General features: G+C 46.3%; 1 protein-coding gene across 3 annotated transcripts in view; it reads left to right on the forward strand.

Moving 5' to 3' along the window:
- The window catches only part of LOC135901062 (uncharacterized), a 97,964-nt gene that overhangs the window by 39,835 nt on the left and 41,087 nt on the right, over window positions 1-17,042 (forward strand). Inside the window, exons 1-3 of one of the 3 annotated variants that reach the window (XM_065430730.2) lie at window positions 7,646-8,083; window positions 8,152-8,226; window positions 16,361-16,448. In XM_065430730.2, coding sequence (XP_065286802.1) covers window positions 8,049-8,083; window positions 8,152-8,226; window positions 16,361-16,448 — 198 coding nt within the window. In that variant the 5' untranslated portion in view covers window positions 7,646-8,048. Of the gene's footprint in view, window positions 1-7,645; window positions 8,084-8,151; window positions 8,227-16,360; window positions 16,449-17,042 lie in introns of those variants that run through there. The other 2 variants (XM_065430729.2, XM_065430731.2) reach the window with 2 other exon arrangements.

The following is a 17,042-nucleotide window of genomic DNA, read 5'->3' on the forward strand; positions in this document are numbered from 1 at the left end:
ATACCATGCACACTCGACGCAATTGAAGGTCCACAGCTGTTAACCACTGTCGTAGAAAGTTCTGAAGAGGCACTTGCATAGCGTTAGATTTTCTTTCCACTGGCTCAAAGTCCGCATGAATGGCTTTTGTCCTGAGTAGCCACTTAGTTAGTCCTGTATACTAGGCGTGTCGGAACACTGAAGATATTTCGTTCCCTGTGCGTGGTTCCCCCTTGCTGTTGTGTAAGGTGACGTGAGGACGGAGGAACCCGATGTGCGCCTGATATTGCTTGTGATCTCAACCGAATAATCACAACTAAAGCATAAGTCGATTAATTGAAACGTTAATTAATCGATCAAATGACTCGTCGCCAGCGCCGTTGCATCAAAACTAGCATATAGCAACGTAACGCATATATCACTACAGAACACCTCCACAACGTGTATCGGAGCTCCGAATTTGCTTCTAAACGTAATAATGAATGATTTTAAAATAAAAGTTACCTTGCGTATATATCATTCAAATAGACAGCAACATTTATGCGCGTTTTTTTTTTTTAATCCGTAATTTTTGTTTCGCACGTCGCGTGCCGGCTCCACGTTGGAGGTCAGCTGGGACTAGATACGTGGTTACAGCCGACACGTTCGGAAAAGTCTCAGGTGATTATTGCATGTTGTCGGGCGACAAAGGTCACATGAAGGCACATAATGCTAGGCGAGCTACGTTCACGTACCGTCTGGCGCGACGGTGCCTGCATGCCGTTGAGCTACACGCTCTTCACAGCCGTCCCGGCTCGTGGAGTGTACCCCTTCTGTGGCGCTCGTGAGGACTCGGTTTATATCTTTACGCAATGTTTGCTTCCTGCAGCTCTTTTCCAAAGGATTGCTAGTCTCTTTAAGCTCCTAGGCGTTCATTATCAGACAGTTTGATTTTTGCACCCTTTGCCTAATCAGGCGATCAACCAGTTCGTGCTTCTTCTCGCTGAGTGTTCATACCAAGTTTGGTTGGCACGCTGTGATGCAGTTTTCGGAGGTAGGGCGCCGGGCCTTCACGAAGTGTTTGCGAAAGCTCGGAAGGAGGTCTGGTTCCATCTCACCCGGGAGCGGCGCCTCTTGGGCGAGAAGAAGTTTCTCGATATGTGGGCTCGTCCTGCTGTGATTTTTGATGAGTCAGGTGGAAAGCTATCCATTAAGTTATGACGCACGATCCTAAGTTCGCTCGACTCGGCCGTGTGTGCCAGTCCATCTACGGGGTTTTGTTTGGCTGAGTGGAACCCAGAGCCGAAACCGGTGGTGGGGCACCCTCGTGTGGTCACGCTGCTCCGCAGATGGCTTTGGTGCTTTTCATGGTTGTATGCATTGACCTTTTTTGTTTCAAGGCAGTCCGAGGGTCAGTCAGGCTTACGTCCTGTAAGACCGTCATGGCTGTTTGTGTGTTGAGTACAGTTCCTCAGTTGTGCTGCACTACAACAGCCCCCTTGTCCGGGAAGGACCGTTGGCCCGAATCAAGTACCCCCGCCCAATCAGCCCGGGTTGAGGGGGAGCACCAGGGTTAATGTATCGAATGATCTTGGCTTGGTGCGTACATGTAAGCTCTGGGACGCGGCGCCTCCGGGTGCCAAGTCCTCTTCCCATCTGACAGCGGTGCAATAGCGTGTGTATTACAACGGTTGCATGCCTTGTTGGGTCGGTATCCAACGCGTGCTAGACTACTGTTAAAATTAGTTGTGCACTTGCGCTGAGTGACTCTGTAAATCTACTTGTGCAAATAACCGACTGCGCATAATTAATAACACCCTGTGAGACGAAAAGCCTTAATGGTTAAACAAGAAATGAAATATATTTCATACTTTCTGCCGATCCCAGCATAGTGCAGGATGTGGAAGTGTTAGGTAGGGTAAAGTGCAGTGATCATAGGTTAGTGAGGTTTAGGATTCGCCTCAATATGAAGAGAGAAAGAGTAAAATTGGTCAAGAAGAAACAGGCCAACCTAGACGCAGTAAGGGTAAAAGCAGACCAATTCAGGCTGGTACTTGCAAACAAATATGTAGCCTTACATCAGAGAGATGAAGATCATATAGAGGTAATTAATGAAACCGTAACTAGGCTAGCTTCAGAAGCAGCAATTGAAGTGCCAGGTAAGGCACCAAAGCAACCAGTAGGCTCGCCTACTGGTTTCCAGTAGTGAGCTCGCCCAAGTAACGAAGCACTTATTAAAGAAACGACAAAGAATGAAAGCGTCATACTCAAGAGAGCAGATAGAATTCGCAGAACTGTCAAAACGGATCAACAAGAAGAAAGTAAGCGATATTCGAAATTATAACGTGAGAAAGACTGAGGAAGCGGTAAAGAATGGACGCAGCCTGAAATCAGTGAGAAGAAAACTTGGCATAGGACAAGCCAAGATGTATGCACCTAGATAAGCAGGGTATTATCATCAGCAATTTCGAAGATATAGTAAAAGCAGCGGAAGAATTCTATACTGACCTGTACAGTACCCAGAGCAGCCACGATACCTCCATTCGAAGTAGTAATGAACAGGTTACTAAGGCTCCTTCTATAACTAGTGATCAAGTTAGAAGTGCTTTGCAAGACATGAAACGGGGAAAAGCGGCCGGAAAAGATGGAATAACAGTCGATTTAATCGAAGGTGGACGGGACATCATGCTTGAAAAGCTTGCGGCCCTTTGCACGAAGTGTCTCACGACTTCAAGGTTCCCAGAGCACTGGAAGAATGCCAATCCACACAAAGGGAGGCGTTAAAGAATTGAAAAAATATAGGCCCATTAGCTTATTTCCAGTGAAGAGAGAAAGAAGTTTAATGACACGAAATGCCGAGAGGTCGGCCTGAGGTATATTCCTCTATCCAGCTACTCGGCATTGGGGGAAGGGGAAGAGGGAAAGAAAGAGGGAAGAAAGAGGTGCATGATGGGTGACGATGACGATAGAAGGAAGATGTAGAACATATGGCAAGCAATTTGGCATGCTCAAGGTCTGCAATCCAGGCCCGTAATTTTTAAAAAGTTCAGTAATGCCTTGATGGCCTTGAAACTCGACTGAGCGTCTGGCCAAGGGCCTAAAATAACGTCCTCCGACAACGGTGCGCTGTCGAGACGCGTAAGGTCCTTGACCAACCTATGACGCTCTTCCACAAACTTAGGGCAGTCGCAAAGCACATGACCTATCGTCTCAGTCACATTGCACACCTCACAGTGTGGAGACTCGGTGCGTCGCATGAGGTGCACGTATCCGCGCGTAAACGCTACCCCCAGCCTTAGTCTGTGCAGAAGACTGGCACAGCTTCGTTGAATTTTTGGTGGTAGCCTAAAATTCATGGTGGGGTCCAATCTCTGGAGTCGTCTGTGGCGATTATCCGGATTGTCCCAGTGCTGTGCTGTCAATTTTCGGATGACACTGGAGAGGAGACAGTTGGCGTCCGCTCTGGAAAAAGGAATTGAAAGCAGTGACTCTCGTTCTTCGAGTGCTTTCTTCGCTTCGGCGTCGGCCAGTTCGTTGCCCTGTATACCACAGTGACTAGGAATCCACTGAAATGTGATCTGGTGGCCGTTTTCTTGCGCCAAAGTGTAGAGCTCGGCAGTTTGAAGCGCCAACACTCTGTAAGCGCTTTCTTTCAACACCACTCCAAGTAGTTGAAGAGCCGATTTTGCGTCACTGAAAACTGTCCATATTTGAGGAGGCTGTCGCGCAATATATTGAACGGCCTCTCTTATTGCCACGAATTCCGTAGATGTTGTAGTCGTCTTGTTATGCAGACGAAACCGTCGAATGACTTGATGCGCAGGCACGACGAAAGCCGCACCAGACGCATACGACGAGACCGAGCCGTCTGTATACACTCTCACCGAGGAGTCATATTCTTTCGACATATATTCAAGTGATAAATGTCTGAGGCCGACGGTAGGTATTCGCGATTTTTTAGAAATTCCGGGAATAGATAGACGTACCGGTATTTTGGACATTACCCATGGGGGCATATGTGGAAGGTCAGCCGGGGCAAAGTATGCTGGTATGGCAGATGCTTGGCATTTAACGGATCTTGAAAAAGTGGAGTCCGGCCGTATATCGGGTAGTTTCGATAAGGGATGACGTCCATGACGGCAAAGCAGTCGCAGGAATACTCGAAGAGGTTCGCATCGTAGATAGACAGGTAAGGGGGTGACGCGAGCCTCCTCAATTGTTCCGTAGGTTGAGGTGCAACGTGGAACACCGAGATATGTTTTCCTTATTTCCAGTATTGTATAAAATACTCACGAAGATAATTCTCAATAGAATATAGGGCAGCACTGGACTTCAGTCAGCCAAGAGGTTATAGACGGGCTTCAGGAAGAGATCACATCTATGTCATCGATCAGGTAATCGAGAAATCTGCAGAGTACAATCAGCCTTTCTATATGACTTTCATAGATTACGAGAAGGCATTTGTTTCAGTACAGATACCAGCAGTCATAGAGGCATTATGTAATCAATGCGTACAGGACGCTTACGTAAATGTCTTCGAAAATATCTACAGAGATTCCACAGCTACCTTAATTCTCCACAAGAAAAGTAGGAAGATGCCTTTAAAGAAAGGGCTCAGACAAGGAGACACAATTTCTCCAATGATATTCACTGCGTGCTTGGAAGAAGTATTCAAGCTATTAAACTGGGAACGCTTAGAAGTGAGGATCAACGGCGAATATCTCAGCAACCTTCGATTTGCAGATGACGTTGTCCTGTTCAGCAACAGTGGGGACGAGTTACAACAAATTACTAAGGACCTTAACAGACAAAGTGTAAGAGTAGGGTTGACGATCAATATGCAGAAGACAGAGATAATGCTCAATAGCCTGGCAAGGGAACAAGAGTTCAGTATCGCCGGTCAGCCTAGACGCCCTAGAGAGTCTGTGAAGGAGTACGTTTACCGAGGTAAATTACTCACAGGGGCCCTGATCATGAGAAGGAAATTTACAGAAGAATAAAAATGGGTTGGAGTGCATACAGCAGGCATATTGTCAGATCCTGACTGGAAGCTTACCTCTATCCTTGAAAAGGTGTACAATCAATGCATTCTACCGGTGCTAACATATGGGACAGAAACTTAGAGATTGACAAAGAAGTTTGAGAACAAGTCAAGGACCGCGCAAAGAGCGATGGAACGAACAATCTTAGGCGTAACGTTAAAGACAGGATGAAAGTGGTATGAGTCAGAGAGCAAACGGGGATTACCGTTATTGTAATTGACATTAAGAGTAAAAAATGGAGCTGGGCAGGCCATGCAATGCGTAGGTTAGATCATCGTTGGACCATTAGTGTTACAGAATGGGTGCCAAGAGAAGGGAAGCGCAGTCGAGGACGGCAGAAGATTAGGTGAGTTGATTAAATCAGAAAGTTCGCAGGCGCTAGTTGGAATCGCTTGGCGCAGGAGAGGGGTAATTAAAGATCGCAGGGAGAGGCCTTCGTCCTGCAGTGGACATAAAATAGGCTGATGATGATGAGTGAGACCACAAGAGCCGCGTGAGTGAAAATTTCACCAGAGCGAACGAATGCCTCCCATTGCCCCAGTTTGTTCACACAAGGGAAGCGCAGTCGAGGACGGCAGAAGATTAGGTGAAGTGATTAAATTAGAAAATTCGCAGGCGCTAGTTGGAATCGGTTGGCACAGGACAGGGGTAATTAGAGATCGCAGGGAGAAGCCTTCGTCCTGCAGTGAACATAAAATAGGCTGATGATGATGAGTGAGACGACAGGAGCCGCGTGAGTGAAAATTTCACCAGAGCGAATGAACGCACTGCCCCAGTTCACACTTCACGCCAAACCATTGTTTGTGGAAATAACACGCAAGCGCTTCACCACCAATATACAGGTTGTCCCCCATAACTTGAGCCAAAGTTTTAAAATGAAAGGCACTCCGGACGCGAGTTGAACCGAATGCATAATGTTGGCATTGACCTAGAATAACTAAGGTTATTTTTTATTTTCGCCTTAACGAACGGATTAGTTGTTATTAATTAATCAACTTTTTAAGTATTGGCTGCAGACCCCAAGTATGATACGCAAAGTTGTTGAAGTTCTTGAGAAACTTCTCAATAAGTTGTTTCCAACACGATATATCTCAGGTGGTCCTTTTTTTAGCGTTCCAAAGAGAGCCCGCGAAATATGAAAAAAAAAAGAAAAGAAGTACCACGTGACGGTGCGCTTGCGCACCGTTATTGTGCTGCTCTCAAGCGTGCGATGGATGAACAAGGTCGGCTGCAGCGAGACTGCTGAGACTGGCCCGCGACAGAGCGTTATGCCGGATGTAGGTATCTGGGCATGCGGCTCTTATCGCATGACGGTGCAAATGCATGTTGCTGGCCGAGCGTTGCCGACCTTGTTCAACCATCGCACGCTTGAGAGCAGCACAACAACAGTGCTCAAGCGTCCCGTCACGTGGTATTTTTTCATATTTCGCGGGCTTTGTTTGGAACGCGAAAAAAAAATGGCTGTGGCTTAGGTAAGGTTAAGCCCAGGATGCGAAGCATACTAGCCTTTATTTTAGTTGTTGAACCACTGTTTAGCCTGGTGAACTGCTGTTGCTTGGCTATATTTGGTTCGGCTAGACGAAGAAACAACTCATGCATTACTTCTTCGCCTTCAAGAGTGGAACGCGACAGCGTTCCCGTCGACCCGCCAAGGGGTGTAAGACAATGGGCTACAGGGCAGCGACTACGCGCCCCGCATTGGACGCGGTGAGCGTCGAGCAAAGCAGCGTTCGGCGCGGCAACGAAATGTGCGCCTGAGCAAGAGACGCACGCCTTAGAAACAGCGCGTTTCTAAGGCAACACCGCATTCACTAGAGGCGCTTTTGTACCGCTTTGAAGCGTTGTACTCGTGGCTCAGTGGTAGCGTCTCCGTCCCACACTCCGGAGACCCTGGTTCGATTCCCACCCAGCCCGTCTTGCAAGAGTTGAGCCAAAGCCACTTCTCCTCTGTCGTGACGTCACGGTGTCACGTGATTTCATGGTCACCGCCGCGCCTGAGGAGCTGGGTTGAGCCCTCGTAATATGCTTCGCATAAAAAGAGAGAGAAAGGACCACGTGAGATATATTGTGTGGGAAACTATTTAGAGGTTTCTCAAGGTGCTCTGCAACTTTGCGTATCGCACTTGGGGTCTACAGTCAATATTTAAAAAGTTGAATAATTAAACATAACTAATCCGTTAGTTAAGGCGAAAATAAAAAATAACCTTAGTTATTCTAGGCCAATGCTAACATTATGCATTCGGTTCAACTCGCGTCCGAAGTGCCTTTCATTTTTAAAACTTTGACTCACATTATGTGGGACAACCTGTATACTATATATAAACACCAGAAAGTGCTGTTGGCATTTCTTTTTTTTTTAACTTTTCTAACCAGCACTCATTACGCCCCTCAGCGCGGCCTGGCAAGGCACAGCTGGCTGCAGCGCCGGTGTTGAATAGTAAAAGCAGGTCGGTAAGCCTGGCAGAGGCAAAGCCAACGTTGGGCATAGTTGGGCCAACGCCTCCTATAATATACTATGCCTAGAACGTGAGCCGCAAACGCGCTGCCCTTCCCTCGCCTGTACTCTCCTCCTTTTGGTACGGTGGCGAGCGCCTCTTGCGGCCAGCCCTTGTAAACACGCCGGTGGCACGGCTACCGAAAGACGCTACCGGGAGAGACGTCGGCAGCCAAGCGGCTGGCGCGTCGTGAGCTTTCGGCGGCGGCGGCAGTGGTTGCCATGGGGACCGGTACGGAGGCGCGCGCCGTCCTGCGGCGCATGGTCGCAATACTCGGCAGAGAGCTCCCAATGGAAAAGAGAGCGACGTTCCAGGCATATAGTTATAGGAGGCGTTGGTTGGGCAAAGCGACAGCTGTGCGGATCTGACGTCAAGTGATATCCGGCCGTTGGCCACAATGAGCACGACCGTGCTCGCTCGGCAGCTCGGCTGCTGCCTGTTCGTTTCTCGCGTGCATTGACGTCCCCCCATTCAATGGTTCAACTCCGAAAATTTTGTTGAGTGCGCGACAGTGAGCCCGCTGAGCTTGGCGATATTAACGGCTGGCCTGAAAATGGCAACGAGCCTGTGTAGAAGCAAGACTGAACGGTAAGCGGTCTGCTTCTGCGACGCAGATTCCGAGCTTTCCGATGTGCTAATGCCTATTTTATTATCAGCATTCAGCCTCTAGCTTCAGCAGGACGCAGCATCTCCTTCGAAACGGATGGACTTCCAAGTGACGATGAGACCGTGTAAGTTGCCCTCCCGCATACACAGAATATACTGTTTTACGATTTTCTTTGTAATTTTGACGCAGTCATTCTTGTTTCGTATCGTGGCGGTTTGGGGTCGGAATAGGTCGCTTTATGATCACATACTATATTTGTGGAAGTGAAGGTTGTTCAAGTAGCCAGGGCCTGTATTTCGACAACACCTGAAGGCTTATTTTGCACCAACAAAATCGAAGGTGCTTAACCGAACATTAGAATGCCGACCGTTAATTAACAGTGCTGCATGGGTATTCCGCAGGCGCGTCTCAAGCAGCCGTATGGAAAACGTTCATGACCTTTCATTTCTGCTCTTATTTGTTTGAGACTTCCTGTGCATCTCTTCGCAACAGCAGCTTTACTTAAATGTTGTTTGTGTTACATTGTATGTTCATGTCAGTAGCGTTCTTCTTGCTTAAATTATATGCCGTTACGTGGCAATTACCACGCAACTGCAGTCATCGCCGCTTGCAAGATTTTGCCGACGTAACATTTTGGTTTCGTTAACTGCTGTTTGTCTTGTCCCCTTGCAAGCAACCGTAGGATTTTCATTGCTAGATAGTTTGCTTGTTAACTGATTTGTATTGTATGCTCGCCTTGCCACGCGCTGTTTTTCGTTCCATCTGAAGGTCGAAAAGTAAGGTGTCTACGTAATCTTGATAATATGGCATGTGCTTATTCACGATTACTCTGCGTTCGTTGCGTGTTGGGGGTATTCATATGCGTATGCCAGTTAGCAAGAATTTAGGCACTCATGGCAGATTGCTTCCCATATGGTTTGTGTTGCTAAAACTGTGTGTACGTCCGCGCTCCTTGAGCGTTATTCTTTATTACCTTTCATGTCAATGTATAAAAGCAGTAAAACACGGTGAAGAAATGAGGCTGGTGGACCTAATAAGACCTGTAATATAGGTCATGTTAAAGCCCGCATTGTTTATTTTGTAGTGGGAGGCTGTGTCCTCCTGCTGAGTGTGCTTCTAATATTAGAAAATAAGCGACCAATCTCCTGAAGTCATGGTATGTAAGCGGTGGCAGGCGTTTGCATTTCCACCGAACTTTCATCATTACTTTACTGCCCCTTCCACTTCACTCCTTTTTAATGCACTAATTAAGGTACTGATATCATTGTGTGTGCGTGCGTATAAAGTGAACAGAACAGTTTCAGTACAATTTGCTTCTGCTTTTTTAGCAGGTACCTATACTAGGAAATTTTGCCTTTGAATTATGTGGCATATTTTTAGAGGTAATTTAGAGCACCATAACCATTGTGGTTATGGGGCTCTGTTGCTCAGCTTCAAGATTGTGGGTTCAACATCTCAACCACGGTGGCCACATGTGGGCAGAATGCAGAAAATTATAACCATAGGGGGTCTGATGTATTTGGAGACCTCAACTATATGGTGTACCTCAAAGCCCAGTAAGCAGTTTCAGGGCATAAAAATACGAAGATCCTACGCACTGTAGGAATCGATGTCAGAGAAGCTTTCCGTACTGGATGCTTTGATTGACGATAATTAGCGATGATGTTGACGGCTAAAGCTTAATTTCTTCAACGTTTAGGCTAACACGAGAGTGGTGAATTGAGGTTAAACGTTACCTTGCGTGCACCACAGCTGTTTGTCTGCGTACCACACAGGGAGAGGTGTTTGCTTGAGGCGTTGTGTGCCATATTTTATAACTTCAGAGAGGGTTGAGCGTTGTCATTTCCTCATATGGCACATCGCATTATGGCAGAACTATTACATTTGAATTGGATTATGGGGCTCTAGGTGCCAAAACCACACTCGGATTATGAGGCACGCCGTAGGGCTGGACTCCGGATTAATTTTGACACCGTGATGTTCTATAACGTGTTCCAAATCTAAGTGCACGTGCGTTTTCTATTTCGCCCTCGTCGAAATGCGGCTGCCGCGATTGGGATCAAATCCACGACCTCTAGCAATGACATCGCCGCAAAGCTAATGTGGCGGGCACAGAAGTGTTGATCTGACGGTCGACCACTTCCATAGTTTCTTCTGGACGTTGTGGTGCGCTTTAATTAATGCGGCTCTGCTTCTGCACACCCTGCATGAGTTGCCCGCTGGACATATTTGCATGGCGTTGATTTTTCACAAATGCACTCTTAAAACGGTTGCACCCTTTGGGGTGTATATTTGTCCCACAACAATTATCGTCATCTGCCTTGCTTGCGTTTCCTTTCCTGAAAGCTCGGCGCTCGCTACTTTCCTGTCGAGAATGCTGCGTCACACTGATAACTCGCATGTCGTTCGTGACTGGGAAGTACCGGGCTCGCAGCGTTAAAGAAAGGAAACGCGGGCAACACGAATGACGATTATCGTTGGGGGACAAGATAAGCTCCAAAGGGTGTAAATTTTTCTAAGAGTGTAGCAGCAAGTACCATACCTTAAACTTAAGCTTATCCTGTTTCCCCGCAACCGCTCTGGGCTTTCCTTGCCATCTCACGTCACCTCCCCCATCTCTTATATTGGAACTGCCTCTTCTCCCACTCCTTCTTTTCCTCCCTACAGTTCTATTTGCGTCCCTTCTGGCCACGCACGTTGCACTCTAAAAAAAGTTTGCACCCTTTGGAGTGTATCTCTGCCACACAACGATAATCGTCATCTGCCTTGATGCGTTTCCTTTCTTGAAAACGCCGCGCCCGCTACTTTTCTGTCGGGAATGCTATGTCATGCTGATAACGCGCATGCCGTTCGTTACTGGGAAATACCGGGCTCGCAGCGTTAAAGAAAGGAAACGCATCAAGGCAGATGACGATTATCGTTGTGTGGCAGAGATACTCTTAGAAAAATTTACACCCTTTGGGGCGTATCTTGTCCCACAACAGTAATCGTCATCTGTCTTGCCCGCGTTTCCTCTCTTTAATGCTGCGAGCCCGGTACTTCCCAGTCACGGACAACATGCGCGTTATCAGTGTGACGCAGCGTTCTTGACAGGAAAGTAGCGAGCGCCGAGTTTTCAAGAAAGGAAACGCAAGCGAGGCAGATGACGATTATTGTTGTGGGACAATACACCCCAAAGGGTGCAACCGTTTTAAGAGTACACTCTAAAGGGTGCAAACTTTTTTTAGAGTGTAGTAGAAAGGGAAGAGCTGGGCTGTCTCTGCAATGCTTCTGTGAGGAGTCGCGGATAATTGCAGCTGTCAAGCGGCTAATGTGGTGACGGCCAGGGAGCTCCAGAGGGCATTGTGCGCATTCGACGTGGTGGGCTGAAAACGAGTTTCTCCCGTCGCCTTTTCTATTACTGGTGCTGTCATCTATATACACGCTCTGAACCACCCCCCCGGCGCGGTGTGCGCGACAGCAGCAGTGGGAAAGTTGAAGGAAGAGGCAAAAAAACTTCGCTTTAAAAAGATAAATTTCGTACCCTGTTAAATATAATAATTTCGCCCTAGTGGGCTTGGTTGGAGCTAAAGTTGCACGGAAGGTGATTAGCACCCGCTGCTTATAAAATGGATTGGGTGTATATGGCAAAAGCAGCAAAAGAAGTACATGCTGAAGTCAATAAAAGGGGAAAATGGGCTGGTGAGGATGAAAGCGAGTTGCCACAGAAATAACAACCCTAGCAGACGGAAGCGCGCGTGCTTTCGGAAATGTAGCTTTCGAATCCACACATCGCGAGTAACGTCTTGAAAATTTCGGCGACGATTACGATACTCCCTTGTGCGAATTTTGAGCGCAGCCGTTTAGGTGTTTTGAATTCTCGATATATTGTGGCAAAGAATTTGATTCTGAACGACAGGGTCCTCTCGGCGACGGCGCTGTCCGAAACTCTGCTCGGGCGAGCAGCTCGTTAAAGGGCCCCTCGCCAGGCCCCATAGCAAATTTTGGTTACGCGCTGGAAGTTGTTACTTTTCCTCTAGGGAGCGTTCTGCCGCAAAAATTTTTCAAATTGGTTTATTAGTAGCCGAGATAGAAATTTTCAGTGCCGCGAACCCATGATTTCAGCAGGCGGGCTCCACTGCCAAGCAAGACGCTCTCTCCACTCGCCCCGTCTAGCCTACGCAAGCGAAATTCCTACCCTGCGTTATCCCATATCGGACCTGGAGGATCGCGTGACGCATACGTCACAGGCCCCACCTTAATTTTTTTTTTGCTCCTCGCTTTTTTTTTTCCGGCGCTACACATTTCCGACGACGGCGTAGCGCGCGGGCTGTTGCCTCGTTCGCGCAGCGGACGATTTAGCGCGCTGTGCACAAGGAAACATGACTAGCGGTACGATTCAGTGCTACACGAATACTGAGGCAGTACAAGCGGATCGCAGAGCGTGATCACGGCGCTTGAACACGGTAGAAAATGGCATAGTTTCGGTACCTGCGCACGTGACCGCACGACCGTGGGAACATGCAGACGAAGCGGAAGTGCATCTCTCTTGCTTCGGTGCACGCAGACATTCCGTTTGTGTGTTTTATTATTTCTCTAAACTTCAATTCGTCAATTCAAGCAACAGATCGCACAGATAACAGATGTTGTCTTGAATAATTCTCGAAGTCACGTGTCCCCACGAGCGACGTCACACTGCAGACACTATTACGTAGGCGCAGGAGCCCGACTACGTCACCGTCCGTCTCCGGGCGCATTCGCCGCCACGAGTGAAGAGGGAAACAGCGTTCAGATTGAAATTTCAGGCATTTCCGTGGCGCGTAGCAATGTAATATTTTGCAGTCACGATTGTTATCGCGCAATGTATGCTCTGCGCCTGTCAGCTCAATATGGCCGGACCTGGGCAGGGGCCCTTTAAGCAGCGGCAGACGAAGAATTTGCACTGGTTTAGTCGCACTTTGTTCTGAAAACGCGAACACGGGAACGCGTGGCTCGCGCGGCGGCGTCGCACGCGAAGTAGCGCATGCGCAGTGGGTCCGAAGCCCACGCCAGTGCTTTGTTTCCATATATGGCATTGGTGGACGCGGTCGTCGCATGCCTGGTTGCCGCTGTGGACCACATGACGTGCGGAACTCTACTTTCCTCCTTCCGCCATACTCAGCTCCTCCCCTTTCCTCTTCACTCTCGCCGTCTTTCATCCTCGATGCGCTCCGCGTTCGTTCTTTCATCCTTCGCAGTGCTCGTTCGCTTGGTTACATCGAGGGACGCCACCACACAACGCAGGAATGTGCACCTACGAGCTTTGCCCAAAAACCTCAGCTATATGAAGATTTAAGAACTTGCTGGTGAAATGCAGATGTGCAATAGAGAAAAGTTAGCATATTGCAAGCACACATGCGTGAAAGAAATGAAGGTATAGGCAGTTTAAAGGGAAATATAGAATATAGCATGGTTCCTGCTTCTGTTAGAGAGAAAGTGTGAGTTAGAAATTTAAAATGTTCAAGCCAGTTTAGGACCCCTTTAGGTTAGCTAGAGCGATCTGATATAAGCACGACATTTGATGACCCTCTCTTTTATCATGCTGAGTATCTTGTACCCCCTACTATAGTCGGGTACAACTTAATTCTACAGTGAAGCTCTGCTCATGCCCTCATAACTGCCAGCCATTGTTCCTCCGCGAGGCTAGAAATAGTTTGTACTTTAATCTTTCCCTACTACCTAAATAAGGCGGTAACCACAAAAATGAAATTATAAGCGCTTAATTATATACGTTTTCACTCGTCTATTATAGTGGAACAGTGGAAGCCTAATTCTTTATTGAACTGAAATAAAACGCTTGCTTCGCTGCAACTATTTATTGTCAAGTTTCACTTCAGTTGGCACTGAAGTTTCATGAGTACAACGGTGTCAGCAGTGAAATGAATTGTGCTGTGGGCTTTTGAAGAGTGAAATGCTGAGACACCGTACACATTGTCCATGTCTGTTGCACACCTCATCGCTTCTGCCGATGAAAAGACTCTTCAAGAACAGTGGACGCTCTGGAGGTATCAAGTACGATGCCATTTTGAAATGGTCGCATGACAACGATTTTGTTTGCTTATGTAATTGGCTGACGGAGTAACAACCCCCACGTAGTTTGTGTGCTTTGGTTGCCAACTGCTGTTTTTTTAAGTTGTATCCTACTATAGTGAAATGCTTAATTAATGTCAGCTAAAGTCTATGCCAGTGCCTATAATTGCATCTCTGCTGATGAAGATGTGCACTTTTTTTCCTTGCGGGGCCACATTTATGCAAGCAGGAGTTGTGCTGGTGGTCTGTCTGCCTTAAACACAGGATCACATTTCACAAAGCAAGAGAATGTAAAGCTTGTATCTGATTGTAAAATGTGGTATGCACTTTAATGGCATCTTATATACCTCTTTGTCCATTGCGACCAAAGCCACGTTGCCATTGTGCTCACCGCTAGCTTAAGTATAGCAGCTACAGCTGGTGGTACTAATAAATGAGCCCACTTCATCCCGCATGTGGTGACCAATTGTGTTTCTTCCACCATTGAGACAGGCAACAACTTGGAGCTGTATGCATTTACTTGCAGAGTGTCATTGTACATTGTAGAAATGTATGCCATTAAAACGTGCTTGAGCCGAGGGGTGGAATACAACATTGTTTTATTTCCAGGGCACATTGCTGCTGCTGCAGCTGTTATCTTGCAGTTTGCAATGAATCTGGGTATATAAAATCAGCTTATGTTGTTATACAGTAGAATCTTGGTAAACAGAAATCGTTTAAGTGGAACTGCTGCTTAAATGGAACAACATCCTCTAAATTAGTTTTTGTATTTGTGTAATGCAAAAAAACTTTTTGTTAAACAGAACCAGAATTTTCGAAACTCTCTCAAAAGTGAACCACAGAAACAAGCTTTAAAACATTTTTTCAGAAAGAGGCAGGATCCTGATTGTATTTTAATGCATAGCTTGTATGAACCAGGACAGCTTCATGGCACCAGCACTCGCCCCATAGATGTGCCCAAAATAAGGACAGTCAAAATTTCGAACACCTTAGAACACCGTTGCATAATTTCGTTTCCTCCCTGCATGAACGTGCGTTATTAGACCACTGACTGGAGCAGTAAGAGCGGTGTTTTTCTTTTGATTCGTCTCCGGCACCTCCTTGAAACCAAGACTAGCAAAACCTAGCTAGTCTAGTAGCCGTGCTCAAACCATGGGACAAACTAGCTGTTGCATTGACTTTTTATGCTTAAGGGGCTGACAATAGATTTTTAAAGACCTAGTTTTTTATGGCACAACGCAAAGCTCACCCTCAGTAGTGTTTACATCTGCAGCGGTTACTTCAAAAAATGCGTGTTTTATTAAGCAGAATTTTTCGATCTCAGCAGCCTCTAAAAAAGTAAGTCACTCCTCCAGCAACGCTGAGAAGTGAGAGCGATGTTGATACCCTGCCTCGCAAATTGTGAAAGCCACCCATCGTTCTGCTTTCACAGAACTGAGTGTAACTGTGGTTAACCACCTAAAGTTTGATCTTTTCAACCACTTTTGAAAATAAAAAGCTGTTGCAATAAGTTTGCATTGTTGTACAGACATTTCGTATATTTGTACCACATTTTTCCCCAAGTACATGCCTACATCATGGCCGTCTGGCCCCCTGTCGTCATTGTTCTGTAGAGCCAAGCCAATTCATCGAAGGCGAAGGCAGCGCCATTTTTCTGCTCACTACAAACGAAGGCTTATCTGCGCTTTGTAAGTCAGGAAAAACTTATAATAATAAAAAGTATACTGCATTTCAGTACTAATAAAAAGACCAGCAGCCGCTTATACTAGTAGAAGGTCTCATGGTGGGCCTCTTATGCAGCCACGTGGAGCGCCAAAGGTTATTTTTCGCTACTTTTAGTGATGAATTAAAAATAGAAATCCATGTTTAATGAGAAAAACATGGCTCGTTTTAACCACTACGATAGGGAATCATTCCATCAGCGGGGTTATCTAAATTCATGTTCTGACTGGTTGTCTGTCCCTTTAACATATCTAAAAGCATTAACAGGATGTATGGCGTATAGTGCGGCACTCCTGCACATGTTTCTCAGTAAACAAAACTCCTGTTAATCAGAACATACTTTTCTGGTCCCTAGAGGTTCTGTTTAATAAGATTATACTGTATTGTTAAGTGTATCTCTGTTTTCCTCACATGCTGAACTGCTGGCTTTATACCCATGTTTGTTACCTGACTTAGCACTTTATTATTTCTCCTCTTTTTATTTATAGAGTGTACTGCATGGACTGCTCCAGTGCTGCAGCTTTCAGTCCTTGGTCAGAGCAGACTGCACCGACTGGCAATTCCTCATGGGATGAAGTATGTAAAATTTTGTCAGTGAAAGTTTATTGCTTTTCTAATAGCTTTTTTTTTTTCTACTTGTTGTGCATCAAGATTGGTAACGCATGTACAACACACCCTTTGAGGCATGTGGACTAAACATACTTGTGTGTGGCTGGGTATGTTTAGTTGAAAACTTAACTGTTGTGCACGTAGATCAAGTTGATTTGAAAGTGAGTTGCTTTATGTGTCAGCAGCAAGCTGTCACTGCATGAATAAGTGCTTTCTCATATCCTGTGATTCATTTAAAGAATGACTACATAGATGAAGTTGTGCAATCTGGCAAATACAATTTAAAATATATAAAGTAATTAATTTCTGTTAACTTAAGCTGTTGAAAGTGTTTTAATGGGGCTAAAGATGTTAAAGGATGCTTTGAGATGATTTGATGCATTTCAGCAACAATTTTGGTTCATCAAGGTGTTGAAATTTTGCCTCTTTTTGTAAGGTGTTTTTGTGCTTCACACACACAGACACATAAGCAACAGTGACCGTGTAACATCTTTTATGATGACTCTGTCATTAATAAAATGAAGAATTGTGATTGAAGAGCTAGGATTGACATTCGTCCTA

This window comes from Dermacentor albipictus, chromosome 1 (assembly GCF_038994185.2).
Source record: "Dermacentor albipictus isolate Rhodes 1998 colony chromosome 1, USDA_Dalb.pri_finalv2, whole genome shotgun sequence".
Taxonomy (NCBI): Eukaryota; Metazoa; Arthropoda; class Arachnida; order Ixodida; family Ixodidae; genus Dermacentor; species Dermacentor albipictus.